Source organism: Notamacropus eugenii, chromosome 3 (genome assembly GCF_028372415.1).
Source record: "Notamacropus eugenii isolate mMacEug1 chromosome 3, mMacEug1.pri_v2, whole genome shotgun sequence".
Lineage (NCBI taxonomy): Eukaryota > Metazoa > Chordata > Mammalia > Diprotodontia > Macropodidae > Notamacropus > Notamacropus eugenii.
In genome coordinates this window covers 426,107,256-426,133,392 of record NC_092874.1, presented here as the reverse complement: position 1 = coordinate 426,133,392, position 26,137 = coordinate 426,107,256, and the positions used below count along the sequence as shown (strand labels likewise).

The 26,137-nt window shown below is 42.0% G+C and overlaps 1 protein-coding gene across 5 annotated transcripts in view; it reads left to right on the top strand.

The window, feature by feature from the left end:
- The window catches only part of EEFSEC (eukaryotic elongation factor, selenocysteine-tRNA specific), a 344,545-nt gene that overhangs the window by 283,189 nt on the left and 35,219 nt on the right, over positions 1–26,137 (top strand). The window contains exon 7 of one of the 5 annotated variants that reach the window (XM_072598316.1): positions 10,187–10,233. The exons of 3 other annotated variants lie outside the window; for them this stretch is intronic. In XM_072598316.1, coding sequence (XP_072454417.1) covers positions 10,187–10,233 — 47 coding nt within the window. Of the gene's footprint in view, positions 1–10,186; positions 10,234–21,354; positions 21,598–26,137 lie in introns of those variants that run through there. One more of the 5 variants, XM_072598317.1, reaches the window with a different exon arrangement.

Sequence of the window (26,137 nt, the reverse complement as noted above, 5' to 3'; positions counted from 1 at the left end):
CTTTGAATTACCGAAATGTGACGTGATGGGAGCACAGGCTGTTGGAAAAATGGCTCCGATAGACTTGCTCAGCACATGATCACCACAGACTTTCAGTTTATTAAAAAACACAGCATCTGCAAAGCACAGTAAAAATGAGGTGTGCCTGTTCATTGTTTGTAAGGTTATAGCCAGTCAGTCAGCATTTTCATCCAGAGCTTACTAAGTAGCAGGCACCATGCATCAGGGATACAGAGAACAGCAAGAACAGTTCCTAACATTAGAAGGTTACATTCTAATGGAGGGAAAAAAACTTGTAAATGACATGCAAGATAGATTGTTGTTTTGGTCCTTCATTCTTGAAGAGGACCATGAGATCAGGAAGGTGATGCCATGACATGCAAGTGAATTGGATTTCAGTGAGGCAGGGCTCTGCAAAGTCACCACCTCACTTTCACCTCCGGAGCCATCTGGAACCAGTAGCCAGATAGGGATTGGGATAATTGGAGATGACCCAGGTTGCAGTGGGAGACCTTGGCCTTGTTAAGCTAAGGTCTTTAACAGAGGTCTCAATTTGACTGAAACAACACCCATTCAGTGATTAAGGCTTAATAAGAAAGGAGGCAGGGAATGGTCAGAGTAGATAGAAGGCAATCTGAGAGGGGAAAGCATTTGCAGCTGGGAAGACTAGGAAAAGCCTTCTGCAGAAGGTGGGATTAGAGAGGAGTCTTGAAGGAATCCATGGAAATTAAGTCACAAAGATGAAGGGGATGAGTGTTCCAGGCTTGAGAGACAGTTAGTGCAAAAGCACTGAAGCAGGAGATAGGTCACGTTCAAGGGACTGCAGGCAGACCAGCATGACTAGGCTGTGGAGTGCGTGGAGAGGACTAAAATGTAAGAAGACAGAAAAAGAGGAATGGTGATGAAGAGCTCTGAATGCCAGAGGAGCCTACTTCCCATCCTGGAGGCAACAGGCAGCCACAAGGACTGATAGAATGGTCAGGCAGCAGAGTGGAATAAGGAGACAGCCAAGGCAGGGAGACTGTAAGCTGTGAGATGGAGAGAGAAGGGGTTAGGTGTGGGGGAGATAGGAAAGACAAGATTTGGTGATGGATTAATATATGTGGAGTGAGTGAGAGCAAGGATCAGTGGTGTTCACTGTGAAACAGTAACAAGGTTCTTGTTCTCTTAATATATTGGAATTCTGATGTCACATCTGGGTGTTACGCCATTAGAATAGGGATCAAATGCTGAGCTCTGCTGGTGCTTTTGACTTTTAATGTCTCTGTTTACTAATTTGCTCCACAAAATCCATCACATAAATAAGTCTCTTCTCTGATATCTTCCTAGTAACCTGTTTAATGAATAAATCCTCATTCCACTAAGGTTTTTAAAAGTATATTTTTATGATATCTTTTGTCATTACATCATAGACCTTTCTGGAGGTCCCCAGTTGAACCTTCTCTCCCTCATAATCAAAATAAGTAAACAAACTCTTCAGCAAAAACATCTTCTCCGATGCCCACATATGACAGCACATTCCCCACCTGCCTTCATAGTTCCCGCATCTCCCTGCAGTGAAGAGGGAACTTTGTTTTGTTATCTGTTCTCTAGGACCATCAGCCATGTTTTAGTTAATTCTCCTCGCTGATGTGTCATGGCTTTTGTTCTTTTTATTTAACTCTTCATCAGTTCTTTCAGATCTTCCTTTGTTCTTCTGAACTCTATCACTTGTCTTTATTGCACATTTGTATTCCGATATATTCATATAGCTCAGAATTGTGTTTTTTTTTCATACCCAGTTACTGAACATTCACTTTGTTCTTCTGGTTCTTTGCTACCATACAGGGAGCCACAATGAGTATTTTGGTTTCTGTTGGCTCTTTGTTTCTACCTTTGACTTTCTTGGGATATATGCCTGGTAGTGAGCTCAACAGATCAAAGAATAGAGGCAGTTTAATCACTTTCCTTTCATATTTTCAAACTGATATACAGAATGATTGGAGCAGTTCATTGCACCAGTTTCATTTTATTAGCGTCATTGTCTTCTGACAGCCCATCTAGCATTGATTGTTCCCCATTTTTATGGTCATCTTTGCTAATTTGTATGGCATGACATGAAACCTCAGAATTGTTTGCCTTTCTATTTGTGATTTGAAACATGGTTTTTTTAAAAATTAATTTATTTATTTAACTTTTAACATTCATTTTCACAAAATTTTGGGTTCCAAATTTTCTCCCCATTTGTCCCCTCCCCCCATCCCCGAACACTGAGCATTCTAATTGCCCCTATCACCAATCTGCTCTCTCTTCTATCATCCCTCCCTTCCCTTGTCCCCATCTTCTCTTTTGTCCTGTAGAGCCAGGTAACTTTCTATACCCCGTTGCCTGTATTTCTTATTTCCTAGTTGTATGCAAGAACAATACTCAACAGTTGTTCCTAAAACTTTGAGTTCCAACTTCTCTTCATCCCTCCCTCCCCACCCATTCCCTTTGGAAGGCAAGCAATTCAATATAGGCCATATCTGTGTAGTTTTGCAAATGACTTCCATAATAGTCATGTTGTGCAAGACTAAGTATATTTCCCTCCATCCTATCCTGCCCCCCATTGCTTCTATTCTCTCTTTGGATCCTGTCCCTCCCGAAGTGTTGACTTTAAATTGCTCCCTCCTCCCATTGCCCTCCCTTCCATCATCCCCCCCACCCTGCTTAACCCCTTCTCCCCCACTTTCCTGTATTGTAAGATAGGTTTTCATACCAAAATGAGTGTGCATTTTATTCCTTCCTTTAGTGGAATGTGATGAGAGTAAACTTCATGTTTTCCTCTCACCTCCCTTCTTTTTCCCTCCACTAAAAAGTCTTATGCTTGCCTCTTTTATGAGAGATAATTTGCCCCATTCCATTTCTCCCTTTCTCCTCCCAATATATTTCTCTCTCACTGCTTAATTTCATTTTTTTAAGATATGATCCCATCCCATTCAATTCACTCTGTGCTCTGTGTGTATGTGTGTGTGTGTGTGTGTGTGTGTGTGCGTGATCCCACCCACTACCCAGATACTGAAAAGTTTCAAGAGTTACAAATATTGTCTTTCCATGTAGGAATGTAAACAGTTCAACTTTAGTAAGTCCCTTATGACTTCTCTTTGCTGTTTACCTTTTCATGCTTCTCTTGATTCTTGTGTTTGAAAGTCAAATTTTCTTTTCAGCTCTGGTCTTTTCATCAAGAATGCTTGAAAGTCCCCAATTTCATTGAAAGACCATTTTTTCCCCTGAAGTATTATACTCAGTTTTGCTGGGTAGGTGATTCTTGGTTTTAGTCCTAGTTCCTTTGACTTCTGGAATATCATATTCCAGGCCCTTCTATCCCTTAATGTAGAAGCTGCTAGATCTTGTGTTATCCTGATTGTATTTCCACAATACTTGAATTGTCTCTTTCTAGCTACTTGCAATATTTTCTCCTTGACCTGGGAACTCTGGGATTTGGCCATAATGTTTCTAGGAGTTTCTCTTTTTGGATCTCTTTCAGGCGGTGATTGGTGGATTCCTTGAATACTTATTTTGTCCTCTGGTTCTAGAATCTCAGGGCAGTTTTCCTTGATAATTTCATGAAAGATGATGTCTAGGCTCTTTTTTTGATCATGGCTTTCAGGTAGTCCCATAATTTTTAAGTTGTCTCTCCTGGATCTATTTTCCAGGTCAGTTGTTTTTCCAATGAGATATTTCACATTATCTTCCATTTTTTCATTCCTTTGGTTTTGTTTGGTGATTTCTTGGTTTCTCATAAAGTCCTTAGCCTCTATCTGTTCCATTCTAATTTTTAAGGAACTGTTTTCTTCAGTGAGCTTTTGAACCTCCTTTTCCATTTGGCTAATTCTGCTTTTTAAAGCATTCTCCTCATTGGCTTTTTGACCCTCTTTTGCCAGTTGAGTTAGCCTATTTTTCAAGGTGTTATTTTCTTCAGCATTTTTTGGGGTCTCCTTTAGCAAGGTGTTGACCTGCTTTTCATGCTTTTCTTTCATCTCTCTCATTTCTCTTCCCAGTTTTTCCTCCACCTCTCTAACTTGATTTTCAAAATCCTTTTTGAGCTCTTCCATGGCCTGAGCCCATGGCATATTTATTTTGGTTGTTTGGGATATAGAAGCTTTGACTTTTATGTCTTTCCCTGATGGTAAGCATTGTCCTTCCTCATCAGAAAGGAAGGGAGGAGATATCTGTTCACCAAGAAAGTAACCTTCTATGGTCTTATTTTTTTTCCCTTTTCTGGGCATTTTCCCAGCCAGTGACTTGACTTCTGAGCTTCCTCTTCACACCCACCTGGCCTCCAGATCTGCCCAGACAACACTTGGGGTCTGAGATTCAAATGCTGCTTCCCAGCCTTAGGGCTTCGGTGAGGCGGGGTTGCTATTCAGTGTGAGATTAAGTTCTGGTGCTGAGGTAGGGGCAGGGCGACCTCTCTGGCGCTCAGTTCCCTCAGGGGGTTTATGAGGAGACCTTCAACAATGAATCCGGGCTCCTGCCTGCTTGGGGAGCTTCTGTCCACTGCTGCCTTTGCTGCTGCCTCCTGAGGGGGCCCGAGCCACAGGGCACCCCGCTCCCCTCTTCGCCACCCAAAAAGACTCTCTCACTGACCCTTGTCACCTGTGGGTGGAGGGACCTGCGTGCCCGCTGGAGATTCTGTCCCTGGAGCCTGCTGGGATCTGCTCCTCTCGGTGCCCCGCGGCCAAGGCAGGGCTGGGCTCTGCTCCTGGTCCGGGCGCAACGGATCTTTCAGGTCAGTTTTTCAGGGCTCTCTGGAACAGTAATCTCCTCTACTCCGTTGTTCTGTGGCTTTTGCTGCTCCAGAATTTGTTGGGAGTTCTTCTTTACAGGTAATTTATGGGCTGTGGGTTTGGAGCTAGCATATGTGTGTCTTTCTACTCCGCCATCTTGGCTCCTCCCCCTGAAACATGTTTTTTTAATGATCATTTCAAGTTGTCAAGTCTTTTAAAAACTGTTGGTTCATGCTATATCTTTGGGTTATCTATTGGAAAGTGGCTCGTTATTAAATTTTGTCAATTCTCTATGTATCTTGGATATTTCTTACATATCTTGCTTCACAGACCATCAGTTTATCCATTCTTACCATATCCTTGCCATTCACCCTGCTACCACTTTTATTTACCACTGGACCTCTTAAGACCATTTCCTGGATGATTTAATATACTTAGCTTTGTGGCTGTGTTGTCCCAAGTGGTGGCAGCAGTGGTTCCAGCCAGCAAAAATAAATCCCATATTTATTATTATTATCCATATTTATATCCATATTTATTCACCATATCTAGCTAGTCTCAGACCTCAGACCGTATTTCACATCCAATCAGACCATTTACCCCACCATCTCCTTGATTCTCACCTACCCTGCTACTACTTGCATGTACTGCCATCCACCTGTCTGTTCCCTTCTGCCTCTTGTTGTGGCAACAGTTAGTGAATCAGTCCTTCCAGTGTTTCATTTTCTCTCATCTACTTTACACAGGACACCAAAGTTATACCTTGGCCCAGAGCTGGACTGTTCATTGTGCCTCTTCCACAGACTGAGGCTGTCAGCTCTAGGGAAGAGTGCATGCTTTGTCGGCTATTAGCTCTATCAACTGCTCTCCTCCTATCTCAGCATCCCAAATGATACCACCATCCTCACTTGGTACAGAGTATGTTTGATGTATGTGGGATTTCTTTTATATTACAGAACATGTTTAAAAGTTTAAAAATACCTTTTTTTATTTCTTATTAATCAACAAGCATTTCTTAAGCTCTTATTTTGCATCAGTCAATGTGCTAGGTACCAAATATACAAATGCAGTGAATGAAACAATCCCTAGTTATAATGAGCTTACATTTTAAAAGGGACGATGATAAGGACTTAAATAAGTATATTAAGAACAAATGTAAGGAGAATAAGTACAAATAGTTTAGTACAAGATAAATGGAAAGGATATATATTAGTAGTTTAAGGAATCCCTCACAATTAAGGAATCACTCATAATGAACCAGCAAAGGAGTCTGTGAAGTAGAGGTTAGACAAGAGGATAACCAAGAAGGTAGAGTCACAGAAGCCTGTAGAGGAAAGAGTATTCCAGGAGAAAGGGTGGTCTTTCAGCGTCAAGTGCACCATAGGTCAGGAAGGATGAGAACTGGGAAAAGACTTTTCAGCTCTTGCCAGAACATTGGTAGCTTTGCAGAAAACAGTTTCAGTTGGGGTCAGAAGCCATATTGCCAAAGGCTGAGGAGTGAGTGATGAAAAGAGAAGAAATAGGGGCAGTGAGTATATGCAGCTTTGGCTGAGAAAGGGAAGACAGTCATAGCTTGAGGGGATGGTCCAATCCACCTGGTCTATTTGAAAGGAGTAGGGAGGGAACCAGTAGATAGGGAGAGAAATTGAAAAGTAGGGGAGGGGAACAATTAAGATTGCAATCTCTTGGAGAAGAGAGAAGATGGAATAGGGTAGATAAAGTGTACCCTATTTGGCCTTGGCAAGGAGATGGGTCTCCTTGTTGACTGAGACTGAAAGAAAGGAGGAGAAAGTAGGTGGGGGGGGGGGTAATGTCAAGGAGCTTTGGTATGAGAAGGGTATGAGAGGGAGCTTATGTCACATTATCCCAGTTTTCTTGGTAGAAAAGTATGAGTTGAAGACCTCAACTGAGATGGGCATTGGAGGATGGTTGAGGGGAGGAGGAAAGGAAATGTGGAAGGCTTGAAGATAGAAGTTTTGGACAAAATCTTTACAGGAAATGAGATTGAGAATCGGAGAATAAAAGTATTGTCTTATTGTACTGAAGACCCAGTTGACTAATATAAATTTGTAGAGTATCCAGTTGGCACAAGTATGTGACTTCTTAAATGGAGGGGGTGGATGGTGGGAGTAATCAAGAGGTGGGATTTGGCAAATGATGAGCATGATAAGATATGGAAACAAGGGTTCAAGAGCAGAGGTCAAACTGGAATTGAACTGGCTAATTATAGGATCAACTTAGAGAGGGAGGAAAGTGAAGGAAGGTCAGGATTAGTAGCCTGAGATAGGACTGAGGTAAAAAAGATGGGATGCTAGGAAGGTATGGTCAGATAGAGGAGTGTCGACTTTTATTTACAAAATTGAAACCCCTGTGAGTAATGATGAGCTCCAGTGTGTGAACATCCCTAGGTGTAGCTGAAGTGGAGTGAAGAGATAGGTCATGGGATGTAAGAGGATGGAGGAATTCAACAGGGAGTTCTAGTAGGAGGATAGAAGTTAGGGAGAAGAGGAAGGTGATGAGCCTGTTCCTGATCTCAAGGAAAGAGGGAGAATGACCTGGGGTCCAGCAGTACAACAGCCATCATAATTTGGATTGGGTGGGAAATTTTGATATTGTGAGTTTCAAAGGAAGAGAGCTTGCTGACTGATGGTGGTAAAGGCAGAATCTGAGGGGACAGTGAGTGTTCTGCTCCCATCCTCTTCCTGGACTGATGCCTGTCAGGAAATGGAGGTTGAAGGCATGACTCTTGCTGGGAAGGAAGGCCAGTGGTGGAGTCCTGCAAGGAGAGCTTGGTCTTAGTGAGGCCTCGTAGATAGAAGTAGGGCAAAGACCAAAAAGAGGTCCAGGAGGAAAGGTCCTAGAAGGGCCACCGTCTTTCATGCTTTTTTTCAGTCCCTTTTGGGTTTTTTCACAGCTGTTTCTCTACCATTAACTCACCATATTCTTAATTCTATTTTACATTACTGAACTGGTAGCAGTAGTCTGTGTTAACATTATCCATTATTTTATATTTAGTCCTTTAAAAGCCAATTTTAAAATGATAATAAAGAGGATTAATTAATTTCTCTGAGCTCCATCTTTCCTTGGTGATGGATTTTTTTCCCTTTTTATCACCATAATTTCACATCAAACTTGATGGCAGTGTTTTGGAATTTTTGTTTTGGGTTAGGGGATGCTGTCTTTTTCTTCTTAAACACTTAAATGTTCCTTCCTATCCTATTTCCTTTACTGTTATAATGGAAGCATCATTAGTCCCATTTGAGAAGTTTTGTTTTAATCACATTTCTGAGCCACATTCTTTGAGCACCACCTCTGCCTCCTCCCCCCACGTTACCTTGGTTTCTCCTCTAATGCCCATTTGGAATGCTCTCAGACAGATGTGAGGGGAAGAGGCTACATTTTACAGATAAAGAAGTTGAGTCCACAAGAAGTAATAGGATTTGCCTAGCATGATTCATTGAGCTGTTGATGATCAAACTGAAACAAGAACACGAGATCTCAGGCTAAAGCTGTCTTCATGAGACTGACTGAATTCTCTTATCCTTAGCTTAAAGGAAGCCAAAACATTGATTGGGAGTAGTGGAATATCTCTATTTACTAGACACTCCCTCAAGGCTACCAAGCCCTGATTCAGGGGACTGAAATAACGTCCTTTTGGCAAAAGTTAGTGAGTGGGAAGATGGCTAGATAGAGGGAAGGCAAACAGGAACCCATCTACTTTGTTTCCCTGACTCCTGTGCTTCCATCCATTCCTCTTCATTAGTTTCCCTCCCATAGATGTGCTTGCTATTAGCTCTGGAACTCAGCAGCTGTAACTTGAGCCATTAAATCATCATGCTAGCAGTGTGCATGATAAGTGTTCTACTTTACTGTGTTCATTTTGTTAGTGTTGGCTTAGGAGTTAGGACAGCCTTCAATTCAACAAATTTAAGTTCTCCCTCTCTCCAAGGTACTACTCTAGGTACTAGGCAGAGATAGGCAGAGATCACCCTGTTCTCAAGAAGCTTATAGTTTAATGGGGAAGACAATGACAAAAGTACCAAAAATTATGATAAAAGAAAGTTTGAAGTCAATGAAGAAGAGAGAGGTGCAGGTAAAGCTCTACAGAAGTGTGATGAGAAAGACCTTTTTACTTGGGGAGCCTCAAAGGTGGCCTGATGGAGAAGAGTTAGGATTGGGCCTTGATGTTGGGGATAATGCAAGCAAAGTAACAATGACAGGACAGGATAGAACTTGTAGTCAAGTTTAGTTTGTCTGAAATGCAGGATGGTGTGAAAAGGTGTGTATTAGAGAAGGAAAATCAGAATTCATAGCCCATGACTAGAAGCATTAGAACATTAATATTTTGATTCACAAGCAAATCATAGAATTCTTAGAACTGGAAAGCACTCTAGAGATCACATTTGATCCAGGTCCTTCATTTTATAGTTGAGGAAGGTGACAGCTAGAGAGAAAAAATGACTTGCCCAGTTCATTCAGCTAGTTAGTAGCCCACCAACTGGAACTCATATTGACTAATATTTATAGCTGTCAGCAGGTAGGTGGTGCAGTAGCTAGAGTACTGGGACTGAATTCAAATTGTGCCTCAGACACTAGCTGGATGACCCTGGGCAAGGCACTTAACCTTGTTTGCCTCAGTTTCCTCATCTGTAAAATGAGCTGGAGAAGAAAATGGCAAACTACTCCAGTATCTTTGGCCAAAAAACCCAAATGGATTCCCAAAGAGTCAGACATACCTGAACAGTAGCACCAACAAGTCTGTTGTATGACATCTCACCAGCTTTTCTAGGCATTGAAATTACCCAAAAAGTCTCAAATACTGCACTCTATCCTTTGTTGATGCTTATTCCTCTCTCTTGAAATTCCATCCTCCATCACAGCTCTAATTGCCTGAAGAAGGCAGGTGCCCAGCCTGCCCTTTTCTTCCCCTGGCATTGTTAAGTGTGACAGTTTAATGGGAGCTGCCTTAATTGTTCAGGCTATCTCCATCACCCAGCTTATCACTCCACCTTTAAATCACAGGCTGTGATCACGCTTTTATTTAATATCTCATCATTTTAAATTTCTTTTAATATAGTCTTGGGGTTTGTGAATCAAACTGATAGGTAGAGACCAGCTGACTTACCTCCTCTCACCTTCTCTTTCTGGAGGTCTGCTTTGAAACATAATATAAAAACTTGTTTAAAGCATTTTTATGTCAGATTAAAGGGAAGGGTTTTCATCTAAACCCCATGTGTCTAATAAAGTAAAAATGCTTCTTCTATCATTCATCATTTTCCCTAGCCCTCCTGTTCATGCATTTCTAGGTATTATAGGACTGTTGCTGTCAGAGCATGTCCTTAGTTCTCCCTAATTGAATTTTCACCTGTAAAAGGCCAGCACTGGAAGACTTTTCCTTACATTCTCAAGAACTGCTTAAGCCTTTCTCTTTGTTCCAGAATCCTTCTGCAACTGCTCTATCATCACCTACAGAAACATGATAGAGGTACGTAACAAAACATTCCAAACCAGTTTCCCTGTCTCACAAATCATCACGTACCCTTGGAGCTCCATGTGACCCATGTAACTGAATTTGTTCAGCCCATGGAAAAGCCACCATTTTTCCCCCTCTAGTCCCTTGGATGTACCCAATATTTTAGTCAAAACAGATTTTTCTTTCCCAGCCCATGCTTTATAATGTTCCTTCTCCCTAAAATGTTCCTTTCCACCCCATCACCACCTGTCATATTCTGTGCTCATCTTTTAGGCCCAAATTGCTGTCTCCTGCATTTATGGGGAGGGGGCATTCAGTACAGTGTTTTTTGTTACTCTGAATGTATGGTTTGTAATGAAGGAAATGGAAAGATCTGGTCTAGTGATAATTTAGGAGTACAGGATAGAAATTTTGCCTTTATACTAAATGACCTCAGAATGATGTAGGTTTTTATAGTTCTTCTGTCTCTTCTTTGCGCTTTCAGATGTCCCTTTCCACTTGCTATACTTCTAATTCAGGGATCCTAGTCATACCTCTCCTACCGAACAACTTGAAAAATGCTTTGTGACTAAGTCTGTGCATTTCATGATACCTCTTTTCCTCCATATTGAGAGGCTTTTTTTCTTTACAATGTATGTCCATATTCTAGATGACAGAGTCTGTCATTAGTCTGATTATAGATAACTAAAGGATTTCTAAGATCCCTTCGAGATCAAACGTTCAGTTACTATAAGGAGGGCATTGTATTTAAAGTAAAATGCAAAATATCATAGAATTGTTGAATTAGGGAATTGGAAGTTTCATTAGTGACCATCACATCCTTATACAAAAAGAATCTTCCAGCACAACATACTCAGCAAGTAGTCATTTTCTCTCTGACTCCCTTTAAGGGAGGCAGCCCCTTCCATTTTTAGGTGTTATCACACTGAAATTTGACTCTTTCCAACTTCTACCTATTCTCCTTAGAACATCCACTGGCTTTGGAGTCAAAGGACTTGGATTCAAATCCCACTTCTAATGCTTACAACTTGTATGTTGCTAGGCAGGTCATTTCCCTATCAGGTTTCATATCATTAAAATGAAGGAGTTGGACTAAGTGGCTGCTAAGGTCCCTTTAAGTTCTAAGTCTGTTGTCCTGTGATCCCTGTTTTATCCTCGGGAACAAAACAAAGCTTTCAAAATACTCACAGATAGCAGTTATGTCCTCCCTAAATTTCTCCTCCACAGTTAAACAATTCTGATTTCATCCAGCCAAGTCTTAGATGGTTCTGGTGGCCCACTTACACGTTTTCCAACCTATCAGTATCCTTGTTAGGTTGTGACTCCAGAGCTCAACACAGAACTGAACGTCTTCTGTTTGCCTTTCTCTGGATTCACTCACGTTTCTAAATTCTCCATTGTAGCACCCTGAACCAAGACCTAGCATTCCAAATGATTTCTGGTCAGTGCCGAGTTCAGCAGGACTGGTATTTCCCTTCTTCTGTTTGTGGCTTCCTGAAAGATCAGGAATCTTCTGTCTTTAAATTCAAGAACTCCCGAGAGGCAGCTTCTTTATGTGTATTAGAAGCTGATTCAGCCTTCGGGGGTACCACCTGTGACCCCCTTGGTGCAAGTATCTTATTCCCTCCACTTGCCACCTTCTCATTGTGGAATGTGGGAGCCAAACTGTGATCCCTGAAGTAAATGTGGCCATGAGTCCAGTGGGACTTCCCTTAATGCAGGTTTGTTGGCTTTTAGTATTCTTTTCTTACTGCAAAGGCCAGTCACAATGAAGACACTCATAAATAGGAAAGTTGCACTAGGTGACTTTTGAGATCCCTTCCAGCTGTATAGCAGTCTAAGATTGTATGAAGTCTTAGCTAAACATGGGGGCAGTATCAGAAATCATTTGATTCCACAGTCTCTGCTTTCTTTAATTTTTCTGATCATTAACACAAGCAGAAAATCCAATTGATTAGCTCTCATACTTGAGATTTGCAGTGGTGGAAAAATCAAAGTGCAGTGTTTAGAAACCCTTTTAAGGTTGTAAGTTCACAAGGAAGTTTAAAATCCATGAACTTCTTAGTCATTCTGTTTTGTACACCAGAGATTAGGGAAACAAAAATTAATTCCCTCACTCTCAGCTCTCTGTTGGCTCATCATTTTCCCCCTGTGGTATTCTGATCAGGGAATCTATCCTGTACCAAGGTTCCCTCCATAGTGTCTTTGTGCTGTCCCTTTCCCAGGGGCCTGGCCTTGGTTTTCATTCCCATTTTCAGTCGCTAATGTATGAACTGTTAAACAGCTCTTCCCTGAGTGCCACTGTCTGTACCATGTCATTGTAAGCCCTAAAGTGCTGTATGAATGAAAGTGGTTTGTCATGATTATTGTTACAATCGAATTGGGGCTGATTTGGTTTGCACTTCATTTTGCAGCAGAGACGTGGAGTAGTAGTGTTCCATTAAGCAACTCAGTGTATTTGAAATTCACATTGATTAAATAAGGGACTAGTCCAGCACAGATTTCTTTTGGATAGCCACAAAGGCTGTTTAATAGTTTAGATTTTTTTCCTTCTTCCTACTTGTCATGTATGTATGCCTAAAATTAATGAAGTGTTTCTGCTTAACACCCCTGTGTATGTCACCCCAGGTGTTACAGCAGTTAAGAATATATCAATAAAAATATATTTTGCAATATAAAATATAAAAATATAAAATATATATTTGCAATATAAAAGAACATTTTGTACTGGCATTCAAGGATTTTTAAGCACTTTATGATAAAAAAAAAAAACTTGCATTACGGTAGCAGAAAGAACACTAGACGTTAGGAGTTAAGGGATCTGGCTTGTACACCCAAATCTGTTTCTAACTTGTCATATGAACTTGGCCAAATCTCTGTGTTTTAGTTTCTAGAATTTAAAACAGGGATGCTAATCCCTGGAGCAGTACTGGAGTCAGGAAGACTCATTTTCCTGAGTTCAAACCTGGCTTCAGACACTTAATATCTGTGTAACCCTGAGAAAGTCACGTAACCCTGATTGCCTCAGTTTCCTCACAAAATGTGCTGGAGAAGGAAATAGCAAACTATTCCAGTATCTTTGCCAAGATTGGGGGCGGGGCCACAAAAAGTTGGACATCGCTGAAAAATGACTGAACCAAAAAAAAAAAAAAGGTAGTAATCCCTGCCCTGTTTCAGACAGTTGTTGTGAGAAAAGAATGAAACAACATGGGTGAGAATGCACTGAAAACTAGGAAATGCTATTCGGATGGAAGGTAATATTATTATGTATATAGCAAAGGCACACAGAGGCCATGAGCCTCTTCTCAGGCTTTGGCAAGAACTGGTAACAGGACTTAAAATAAGACCTCTCAATCTTGACCCTCTACTGTAATGACCAGACCTATCCCTAAGTTTTCAATTCAATAATACTGTTTCTCTTAGACTATCAATTATGAAGATATTCTCAAAACAGATATACCCAGGGCTTCCTGATCCTGTGTGGCTTAGCAGCATCCCTTCTCGTCCTGGATGCATCTTGCTGTCAAGTCTGCTTCTTAAAGAATCTTCTGGTTGATACCATTTCAAACATAGCCCACTCCTCTGTTTAAGCAGAGTGGACAAAAGTGGCAAAGGGGACTGCACCTGGAGACTTTGTGGTTCCCTGAAACTGAGTCTTCAGGCCATGGCACCATTATTATGTTGGGGATGCCCTACATATCCTTGGTTAAATGTAAGTACAACAATGCACCCCAAAGTCAGAGCTCTGCACCATTAGCTCCTTCTCATAATATTGATAACTGAAAGCTGAATAGACATTTAAAACTTGTTTTCCATTTCATGGATCTGCCAAGATTTGAATTCATTATTTCATTTTAATTTAGGTAATGGCAGTGGCAGTATAACAGTCTGTTGAGGTACTGTTGAATCTAAGATAAGCCAAGCCTCCTCTTCTCTTACAAGGTCTCCCCAGACCACAAAGTAATGATCCCCTCTGCCCCTTGGGGAAGGTAGTGCACTGCAGTGGAAAGATCAGCACTCCCTTTGTCAGGAAGCCTGAGACCTCGTCAGGGCTCTGAACAGAACTGTTGAGACCTTGAAAATATCATCCTTACCTCTTATTTGTTTTCTTATCTGTACGAAGAAGGGGCTGGACTTGATGAAGTCCTTTCCAGCTCTAACCTTCCATGACTACAGTTCCCATACTAAGAGCAGGAATTCCGTTCTCATTCTTACCTCGGTGTTTTGGAATTTGTAGGGACTTTTGTGTGTGGATACTGTGACCTTCTTGAAATACCGCCCCACTAGTCCCCGTGTAAATGGTGCGAGGCAGAGGGAGAATGAAAAATCTGCTAGGAAAGAGATCCAGAAAGATGGGCTGTTGTAACATGGGAATGGAAATGCCTTGGACTGGGTTTTTGGAAAGAAAGGCCTTGAACACCAGCAAGCCAGTTGGATTAGTAGGGAAAAACTAAGAAGTGGATAATTGAAAGCTCTCCTGATGTTCCTGTATGATGTTTGACACAGGGCATTCATCATGCCTTTATTTTCTGGTGGCATAGTTCTGCTATTTGGCTAGATTGGATGCTAAGTAACTACTCACGAATTGTGTGTGTGTGTGCGTGCGCACATGCATGGCTGGGTGGGGGTGAATGTGGCTGATCAGCTTCTCTACCTGTGTGGTATGAGGTATACATACAGCCCTTAGCTCATTCCTATATGAAAACCTTTGCAAGTCAGAGAGAGAGGATAAACTTTTGAACTCAGAACCTTTCAAATTAAGTGCATGTGCTAGGACCACCGGAGCTGGGATTCCCAGAGGGCAGTCCTAGGCCTAACTTCCACCCCCAGCTGCCCACTGCAGCAGCTGCCAGCTCACACCACCCTCGCTGACTGTCCTCCCTGCCCTTTCCCTGTTACCGGAAAGGACAGCCAGCAGGTAGGTGACTTCTCCCTTCGCTATGGAAATGGGACTGATACAGTAATCAGGATGCCACATATGGAGCTTTTTAAATTACTGCTTTTCAACCTTTTGTTAGCCTTCATTATTCTTGAAGATTTTTTTCAAGTCATAAAAATGACATTTTTAATATGCAGAATTTTTTTAAAAGCAATATGAAGAATACTTTTTTGTCAATAAGCTTTACCTTTTAAACCAGTTATCTTAGTTTCTGCTCTAGGTATTTTAATTGAAGATTAACTCCTGTTAAAGAGTATACACATTTAGGGAGTGTATATTTGGAGTATTAAAATTCAGCTCGATAAATAGGGGGGATAGAGCAGGCTGCCCACTGTAATTGCAGAGTGCACCACCTAGAATGGGATGTGAGGGAAGTGGGAGGGAGGGCGTGCGTGCGCCTGGCCGACGTTGTCCACAGCGCTCAGAGAGCTTTGGGGCTGTCACCGATGGATCGGGCATCAAGGGCATTACAGGGTTCTCCAGTGAAAGCATTTTTTATCTCTGGGACTGATAAGGTCAGGGCTGTAAATCTTATTGCTTGGGCGCCAGATAGTTGCCTTCTCAGCCCATGGACCTGGGGAAATAGTTTCACAGAACAGTGAGTAACAACTCCTCCTTTTCTGCTTTCTTTTCAGTACCTGGAAATGAAATGAAGGGGGTTCAGTGGACAGGAAGATCTTGTGCAGGAATTAAAAGGCTTTGTACCAAGCTTGGAAGAGCCTCCCAGTATTCTGGTCATAAGATCGGAGATCATAGACTTAGAGCCAAAAGGACCTTAGAGGTCATTCTTGTTTTCCAGCTAAAGAAGCTGAGGCACAGGGACATGTCAGAGAGATGTCACACAGGCAATAAGTGACAGAACCGTGATTCACATTCAGGTCTAGTGACTCCAAATCCATCATTCTTTCCACTGGCTCTAAGTTGTCTTCCTCCCTCCTTCCAATAGGAATGTTATTGTCCAGGTCTTGCTCCCCTTCTCCAGGCTCCTTCTGACCTCAGAGCATTCCCAAAGAGGAGTAGGTGACATTCCTCTCATCCTTCTTTTTTCTCGCTAATCAGTACCTTCCTGTGGCACTGCCTTCCACCAGCTGCAGTATTAGAGTTCTTTGTATTTGAGTTTTCTAAGAGGGAATTCCTGGAACTTTTCACCAGCTCTCAAATACCTCTGTAGCACGGAGAACACTGAATGTTGGATAAGCCAAAATTAAGCTTCAGAGTAGAACCCCAACCTGATACCCTTGGATTTTCTGTGGTTTGGTTAATACTAGGGGCATTCCTCCCTCCCCTGGTCAACCCACAAGTCTTGGGACACAAAACTGCCTTGGCTCTACCACAAGTCTGTGATCCTCTCTAACCATTAAGTACTTCCTCCCTCCTAAGCATCCCAGACACCTTCCTCACACTGGCTTCCAAGACTGCCTTCTAATATTGCCTTTGTCAGCAGTTTTGACTGCTCCCCCCCCACCCCCACACCAACACCACACACTTCCATCATATTCTCACTCTATTCCCATGCACTTTTCCAAAGCACAACCTGGCCTCTTTGCTGTGAGATGGCTTTGCTATTGCTCTTTTGTTGGCTTTCTTATTAGCTTGGGCTGGGCAAATCCTTTAACTATTTGTGCTTCATTTTCCTCATCTGTAAAATGAGAGCAGAGGACTATGTGACCTCTGAGGTTCCTTTTAGCTCTTAATCTGTAATTCTGTGAATATACATTCACAGCTTCAAACTTCCCGCTCATGGAAGCTCCTTCCTTAGTTTTCCCTCTTCCAGACCCTGAAGACCTTGCTTGTCCTCATTTTCCAGAGAAGCTGGAGACCCTCAGTCATTAACAGTCAAGTTATCCTGCCCCACCAACATCTTCCCTGGCATCCATTCTCCTCTCCTTTCCAGTAGTCCCAGGGAAAACGATTCTTCCTGCTCCACCCATTCCTGTTCTCAGCTATACCTTTCTCCTGGATTTGTTTTCTTCAACTTTTAAGCATGTCCAGTTTTCCTCAGTCCTAAAGAAAGTATCCCTCTTCCCTCGGATCTGGCTTTCCTCAAATTGATGACCCTTTTTCCCCAGTGAATGAACACCACCTGCATCTCCGTCAAACCCAGTAACATGCTTTCTGCCCATCCCTCTCCTGACACTGCTCCTACTTTAAGTTGCTAATGCTATTGGGAAATAGATACTGGGGAAATCCCAAGACCTGTCCTCTCTTCTCTGTGAATTGTTTAATGTTTATTTAATATCTTCTGTGTACGGGGTGATATACAGAACATTCCAAAGGTATGGTCTCTGCCCATGAGGAATTTTTTTTCTGAAAAAAAAACATTTATGTGAGTGTGAGATGACATTGTTTCTTTAAAAGAAAGTATTTTTAATGAAAAGTTCTTACTCATTCAGTATTTCTTATGTGTCTGCTGTGTGTAAAACATTGACGCCCCCCAGAATAAATGACACCACGTTCCTGCTCTTATCGGTCTTATAATCTAACAGGTACCCAGGTGATTGCATTATATACAGCCATGGAATCGTAAAATGTGAAAGCTGAAAGGATCCTTGGACCATCTGTACAATCTTACTTTCTATAAGTGAGGAGACTGAGTCCAGCGATTTGCCTAAGATCACACAGATAGTGTGACAGAGCCAGGACAAAGGCTCAGGCTCCCTTTCTGTGGCTGCATGAATTCATGGCTCTGTATTCAGAGAAAGGACACTTGTATGAGCAAGTTGGGCTGTGGAGAAGACAGGCATTCAGGATGGGTCCAGAAGCATGCTAAGAATTCCCTAGATAATGATTGAAAAATATAGGGAAGGGCATCCCAGACATAGTAGGACCTAAGCAAATGGAGGCAGGAACACATGGGATGTGTTTTAGGAAACAATGAATGATTCTGTTTAGATGGAGCAGAGAGGATATATAGAGAGTGTGAAATAAGGCCGAAAAGGTGAAGTTGGCGCCACAGTTTAAAGGACCATAAGTTCCAGACTAAGGAGTCTGAGTCTGTGGTAGATTATAAATTCTACTATTGTAAGACAGTCTTATTACAAATAATAACCATAATAACTCACATTGATACAGTCCTCTAGCATTCACAAAGCACCGCTTTGGGATTCATCTTCACATTCATTCACATGGCCATGCATATATAATATGTGTTTCCTAAATGTTTGCCGAATTGCATTGATTTAGCAGTGGGGAGCTTTTGGAGGTTTTGTAGCACACGAGTGGTCCAGTCTGAGTCGATCCCATCCTGATTCCAAGTGCTGACTGGCGTTGTCCTGCACTGCTTATTCTATGGTGTCTAGAGGTCTGGCTTGTTTCTAAAAATAGTTTGGAAGGCTTTTGGCAAGCTCAGGGTCAGACTAGAAGCTCTTTAAGGGCAGGAATTTCCATCCATTTTCATTTCTACTAAGTTTCCATGTAGCAGACATGAATAAATGTTTATTGAATGAGTGAGCCTTTGCCCAAAAGTCAGAAAGAATCCTTCAGAGGAAAGAAAACTCCAAGTAGCTCATATTGTCGATGAGTTACATGAAAGGGTTAGGGTTAGATTAGATAATTTCTAACTTCCCTTACAGCTCCAAATCCTGCAGCTATGACTGACTTGCTTCATGGGCCCACTTTCTCCGGATATAAATGCTAGACTGCTGCAGCCTTTTTCATTGTCTGGTAATAAAAAGGTTCATCTCAAAGGATCCCTGATGAAAATGAAAAAGCATTCCAAGATCAGTTAATGATTGAGAGGAGGATGATTCCTGTAACTGGTTGAAGTATAGGAAAAAGGAATCAAACAAAACTAGAAACCAGTAGAATTATCATCGATCTCTTCTAGTTTTAGTTGAAAAGGTCATTTTTTCTCTTCCCTAGCAGTCAAGAAACTAACTTTCAAAAAACTTTCCAAAGGAGCAGGTTAGATTAACTGCTTAATTGAATTGAGTTAACTTAAGTTCATTGTATGAACACTCACTGTTATTGTCCCTCTGTCCATCTTCTCTGTCCTTTCTGTCTCATCCCTTGATGCCCTTCTGGAGCAGGAGTATTGGTGTTGTAGACTGCAATACAAATGAATTGTGAATAGTGTGTACTGTCTGGGACAGGGTAAGACCTGGAAAAGTTGCTGATTATTAATAGTGCAGCCAAAAATAAATGTGTCTCTGGGCTGCAAAGAAGTGATTTGGAAGGAGAATGCCATCCCTAACACTGGCATCGCTCACAGGCAATCAGAATCAGCACCACCACAGTTCTGGGAAATGGAGGGAGGGTGAGAGAGAGACTTGGGGCCTGCCGACTGCTTTCCACTTGGTAACGTATTTTGAAGACTGGTGTCAGCCAGTCCCAGGTGCCGGGATTATGGTCAGCATTGTGTTCTCCATAATTAAATTATGAAAGAACCTTCTTTTGTCAGACACTGACTCTCTCTGAATTGTGTACTTATTTTCATCAGCCATGGTAGCAACTAGCTTACTGTAACACCTTCATCTCTCCATTCCCATGTGCTTTTCCTCACTTAACTGTAAGTGTTGAAGAGGGTTGAATATGATGTCTTGTACACCAGCTTGAGTGTTGCACGGGCACAGAAGGGGAACAGCACTAGCAGAGTGTTGGCAGGAAAGAGAGGGCGAACAAGCTTCCTTTGTCTGCTCTGAAAGTGAAAGCTTTGGTGTTCTAGAGGATAATAATAATGATTCACATTTATAATCCTTTAAAGGACCCATGATCCCTTCGGTCAGGTACTCCCTCTTCTTGTCCTCTCATAGATCCTTCGCATGGAGTGCCATCCGACATGCTGGGGCCTCCATTGCATCTTTTGAGATTGCATGAGGACCAGCAGAGCACACGAGCGCCCCAGGGGTTCATTATTTCTTACTCCATGATGGATCCCTTTCTGCTCATGTATTTCTCTTCTCTCATAATATCTAACAACCTACACATGCCCACTGTGCATCTCTCCATTGTGCTTTGGTTAACTTGTAGTTTTAATTCTTTGTATTTTCTGCCATATATGTGTATATATGCATGTATAATAACATTCTGTACCAGGTCATTTTGTATCCACACATCTGTATGTATTTATGTAGATAGATAACCGCTTATATTTACATGATATCTTTGACTCCTTAATCCCCCACATAGCATCTCACCTATCCAATCAGTGCCAGCTCTTACCATCTGCACCTGTATAGCATCTCTTCCTTGTGACCCTTTCTCTCAGCTCATGCAGCTACCTCCTTAGGTCAAGGCTTTATCGCTTCTTTCCTAGACAGTTCTGTCACAAATCTGTCCCCCATGTTGGCCCATCTCCACAGAGCTGCCAGATGACCTGCTCGTGACGCTCCCCTGCTCAGTGCACTGATCTTCACCCACGGCCTTCCTCTCTGGTGTCTGTGCTCTTGTCCTGGGCATTCACAGCTGGGCTATGCTCTTTCATCATCCTTACCTCACAGAATCCCTCTGCCTTTCCTGATCCCCCCCCCAGCCACTTTGTATTTAACTCTCTTGTATTTGTTTTAATTTATTCTCTTCATGTTTATTTTCTACATCCTTAATATGTAAACTGCTTATATCAGTTACCTTCCCAAATGTAAACTCCTTAAGAGTAGTGAGTACTTCATTTTTTGTCTTTGTATCTCCACACCTGGCATGGGGACTGGGACTTAATAATCATTTAAATGTTGATTGATTGATTGTCATTCAACTAGTGTGGAGCAGAACCAGGATTCAGTCTTGTGTCTCTGGATTCCAAACTTAACTCTTTTGAAATAGCCAGAATAACTCCTTGGCCTTGATGAGTTGGATTGAAATGGGAAGTAACAGTGTCACTTGCCTGTTAGTGAAAAGAACAGTGTTACCCCATGGCCAAACCATTGTGGAGCCACTGCCCCTCAAGATCAGCATGGAGGGAGTTAGCCAGGAGCCATCTCCATCCCCAGTGCACATCTTGTTGAATGGGCTATACGTACCTAGAGTCAGACTCTGAATTGTGCTGTTAGTGTAAGTGCATAACCAGAGTTGAGGTCAGCATGCTATATCGAGAGGAGGAGCCTCTGGTCTTCTCCTTTCAGTTTGACATTTAAATTCCAGGCAACAAAAGGATCCAGAGACTTTCCCGAACAGATAACAGAGCTACAGTGAAGTACCTTCACTTCCTTTTACTACCAAGTGCAAAGATTGATTTTCCATTTTTTAAATGTTTATTTTAGGTATAAACACGTACATGTATATAGTACAGACGTGGGAGATCCACAGGGAGATGCATGTGTCATCAAACAGCTGAAGAACAACTTGAGTTCATATGCACAGTCCCTGGGACCATTCATCCACCTCCCTCATTGTCACCATGGCCATCTCAGATTTTATAATGCAGTTCATGTGGGTGATTGAAAGAAATTGTTTATCTTATGTTATCTCAGATTTCTTTGTATTAATAAAAGAGTAAAATTATATAGTACCTTTTGTCTCACCAAGTTATACACACATGTTGCAAAGATCATATGTTTTATATCTACCATTTAAAACTGATTTTTTTAGTGGCCTGATTCTTAAACCCATTTTCACTTAAGATTTCTTAAGGTACTCTCAGGGACAACCAGGTGGTTCAGTGGAAAGGAGTGCCAGGCCTGGAGTCAGGAAGACTCATTTCTCTGAGTTCAAATCCGGCCTCAGACACTTATTAGCTGTGTGGCCCTAGGCAAGTCACTTAATCCTCTTGTTTGCCTCAGTTTCCTCATCTGTAAAATGCGCTGAAGCAGAAAATGGCAAAGTGCTCCAGTATCTTTGCCAGGAAAACCCCAGATGGGGTCACAAAGAATTGGACATGGCTGAAACAACTGAATAATAGAAAGGTACTCCCTACTTGCAGGCTGCAATTTACCTAATACTTCAGTCTCTGTACACTGAATTCAGACTTTGGGTTCCAGTCAAACATGTCTTAGTCCTCCATCTCTCAACTGGCTCAGATGTTCTCCATTGTTCTCTTATACCCAGGTTTTAGGTTATCTGTGATTTAGTTCAAGTCAACAGATATTTATTGAGCACCTAATAGAATGTGAAAGTATATATGGGAATCACAAATTAGTCCAATACATCAGTCAGCAAGGATTTATTAAGTACTGTCTGTGTGTCAGGTACTGTACCTAAGTGATAAGGGCACCCACAAAAAGGGGGGAAAGACCCCTGTCCTCAAGCAACTTCAAAAGACGTGTGTGTGTATGTGTGTGTAAAAATATGTTGCACTAAAAGATAAAGCTTGATAACTGAAGCACAAAAGCTTTATGGGATTCATAAGAATGACATTTAAGAAGATATTCTGACAACTTGTTTTTCCTGGTCCTAACCAAAAAAAGCAACATTTTGAACACCCAGTAAGTAGGCTACAAGAATTATATAGTGTGTGAATTAAATAAATGAAAACTTTATTTAAAAGATTGAAAACAAAACAGCCCCACATTTGGTACCCCACTTTCCCTCTTGCCTTCCCCTCCTTTTCCCTGTAATTATGTGAATCTTTGTTCATGTAATGCTCTAGCTCTGTATCCAGGCTGTTTTAAGGTGGGCTTTTTCTCTTTACTAATGAAGACCCTTCCAAATAATATATTTGTGTGTGTGTTTTCCTAGTTGCCCACCCCCCTTCTCCAAAAGCTTGAATCCATTATAATTTCAATTTGCATGGTGTGAGGAAGATTTCTGTACAAGGTCCTTTTTTGTTTTTGAAGAATTCATCATCCCAGTTAAGAAGCTTAATATAAATTAAAGGAGGTATTAAGGAACATTAAGACATCAAAATGTGGCCTGTTCTCTTTCCTTGTGGTTGCTCCAAATGCAAACAAGTTGAATAAAAGCAATCAAAGGGCCCATTTGGAGAACATCGAGTGTGCTGTGGAGAACCTTTGGTGAGAGCACAATTCAAATGAAAAGCTTTTTTTGTCTTCCTCCTCTTCCTAATTCCCTTTGTTGTGGTGACAACAGAGTACAAGGCTGATAAAAATTTAATCACCTTATCTTTTTAAAGCAAATTGCATATTTGTTTACACACAATATATATATAGGAGGAGAGGAAAATCTGGTCCTCCTTCTAACTGCATTGAAAGCCTTCTCCTAGATATGTAAAAATTGAAAAATAAACTAATAGTTTTATTTTTTATTATAAAGTCCTTGTTGTTGATGGTGGCTTTAATAGAGAAACCCAGAGAAGGTGACTCACCCCCACCTTCAGTCCAGGGCTTGGCCATCTTGATTCCCCATGGAGGCAGGGCTAACAGATCGAGTCCCAGATCTGGGCTCACATTAACTGGAAGATGGACTAACCTGTGCTTTTCCCACCTCCCTCCCTCTTAACATTATATGTATTTATGAAGGTTCAGCATAAAAAGCAGTTTAAGAATTTGGGTTTGTCCTTTTCATCTCTTTCACAGAAATGTTAGCTGCTCCTGCTCACATGAATCCAGGCTGCCAAGGGCAAACTCCCCACTTTGCTCCCCCACAATCTGCCTCCTTGTACTTCTGACTTGTGGCTACCCTCAAATTCCCTGCAAGGCAATGGGCTTGGGCTTTACAGCTCCCACCTCTAGTCAGACTGGAACAAAAGGCCATGAAAAAGAAAACAAGTGCCCTGCTACAAAATGAGTTTCTGTATGGCCTCTGCCCTGTGTCCAGGTGCCCGGGGCAAATCCTTCTCCACCTAATGGATAACTGTGCTCCTCCCCACATGACTTGTGCTCCCTGAGCCAGGTTTTCTCTGTGCAGGTACCTGAGGCTGGCGTCATACTTGATCAATTGTCACAGGTAACCAAGTAAAGAACAAATGTCACAGCAGAGTTGGCCTCAATTAGACCTAGGTGATTGTGGTGCCCAGTTGTGTGGGGGTGGCAGATGGTATCCTCAGAGCAGCGTTACTAGTCCAGCCTCTTCCCCCATCCCTGGAGCTTTTCATTGGCAGATGGTTCAGTCAGTCATCTGCTGTCTCATTCCCAGTGTCTTTGATATCCACTCTTTCCTCTCCATTCCCACTGCCTTACTCCCAGCTCATTCCAGTTCCAATCCATCCTGCCCACTATACTAGAGTACTTTCCTAATGTGATTACAGCTCTACCCTGATCAGAATCCTGTGTTATCTCTCCCTCCTGTCACCACCCCACTGCTACCATTGCCCATAGTAGTGTTAAAATTCATCTATTTAACTTGGAAGATACTCTCCAGTTTGGTCTCCTTGCTGCCATTTTAACCTCAGGAACTTAAGAAACTAGTTGTGGTTCCTCATTGTAACAGGACTCTTAGGAATATCTGGGCTCCTTCTTGGTTGGGCACATTGTATGAATGATGTGATCTACAGCAGCTGAGGATTTCCTTCTACCAGTTCAGCCAGTACTTAGAGTCACACGGTGTCAGTCCTTGAAGGAACTTGGAGATCATCTCTTCCAACTCCTTCATTTTGTAGAGTGAGTTGCCTTTGGTCACAGTTACTAACAGAATTAGGACTCAAAATTGAAATCTTTTAATGTCAGATCCAGTGCTTTTCCCACTATACCATGCTTCTTGATCCTTGGGATTTAGTAATCCCATTGCCTTAATAGTGATGCCTGCCTAGAGTTTGCCCCAGCAATAGAATGGAGCTGAAATTTCTCTTTCTGCTAGTTTAGGTTAAAGTTGAGGTACCCAAAGATGGAGTCTTTGCACCCCAGATACTTAACATCATCGCACAGAGACTTCTCTGGCCATTAAGCAGGATAAAGAACTCTTACTGAAGACTCCCAGATGCCATCTGCTCAGGCAGATGAGAGTGAGAGAAAGAACAATCTCAGAGTAAACCACGGCAGGCTTCTCATATTCCTCCCCCCCAGGAAACCTAGCCCAGGAAAGGAAACTTCTGACCTTCCTTCTCAAAGCCTCCTCCTTTTGTTTGGCTTGGTTTCTGCTGTTGTTGTTCTAAATCTATTAACAACCTCTAATTAAAAGACAGAAAATTATGTAGCATTTTCAGTTGGCCAGTGTACCTCAGGGACCTGTTATAGTACAAATTACTCTGAACTTTTTGGGAAGGACTTGGTTCCCACTGTGGCTAAAGCTGGGACTTCCCACTGTAAATGGAATGAGGACAAGAGGACCCTTCTTTAACAGTCTGGCCTGGGACATGAAAGTGACGCCAGCAATTGGAGGCAATTTGCAGGACTGTTTGATGGGTGTATTAGTTATGGCACCCACAAGCAGCACTTGGGAAGCTGTTTTGTTTTCCAGCATTCTTTTCCCGATTATTTGCAGCCAAAGCCAAGAGACAAAACGTGCCTTCAAGGATCGCCAGGGAGAGTGCAACAAGAGCCATTCTGCCTTTGTGCACAATTGGCACTTGCTTTCTTATGGCCACGGCCCTCTCGATGGAAGCATTTTCCCAAGTAATTGCCATAGGCTATGTTTCACTCAGGGTCAGCACCCCGGATTTAAAACTGCCTCTGTCTCTTCCCCTCTTCCTTCTCTACTCTACCTCCCCCCTCCAGGCTCAGCCACCTTCCCTAGGATTTGCTAGTATTTGTTCAATAACCAGAAGATGGCGGCATCCATCCCAAGGGGCTTTCATAGAAGACAGCTTTTTGGAGTGTTTGTGACTCTCAAGTCCATTGTCTCTGATGCAGTATTTCTATCCCTTCTCCGTCATCTCACACTATGTTGGACACCAACCAAGAATTTCTCTATCATCTTTGCACTACTGGGAAATTAGCCAAGAGTTTCTGCCATACTTGAAAGCAGAAAGACTAGATCATAGACTTAGAACTAGAAACAGCTTTAGAGGTAAAAGAGAAAGCATGCTAGAGTGGACAGACCCCCAAATTGGGATCCAGCCATATTATTTACTACCTTTGTTTTCTTGGTAAGATTACTCTCTGACCAAGAAGTCTCTCTGGGACTCAGTTTTTTCATCTTTAGAATGAAAGGGTTGAATTATCTGATCTCTATGGTCTCTTCTAACTCTTAACTGTAGCTCTGGTCCTCTCT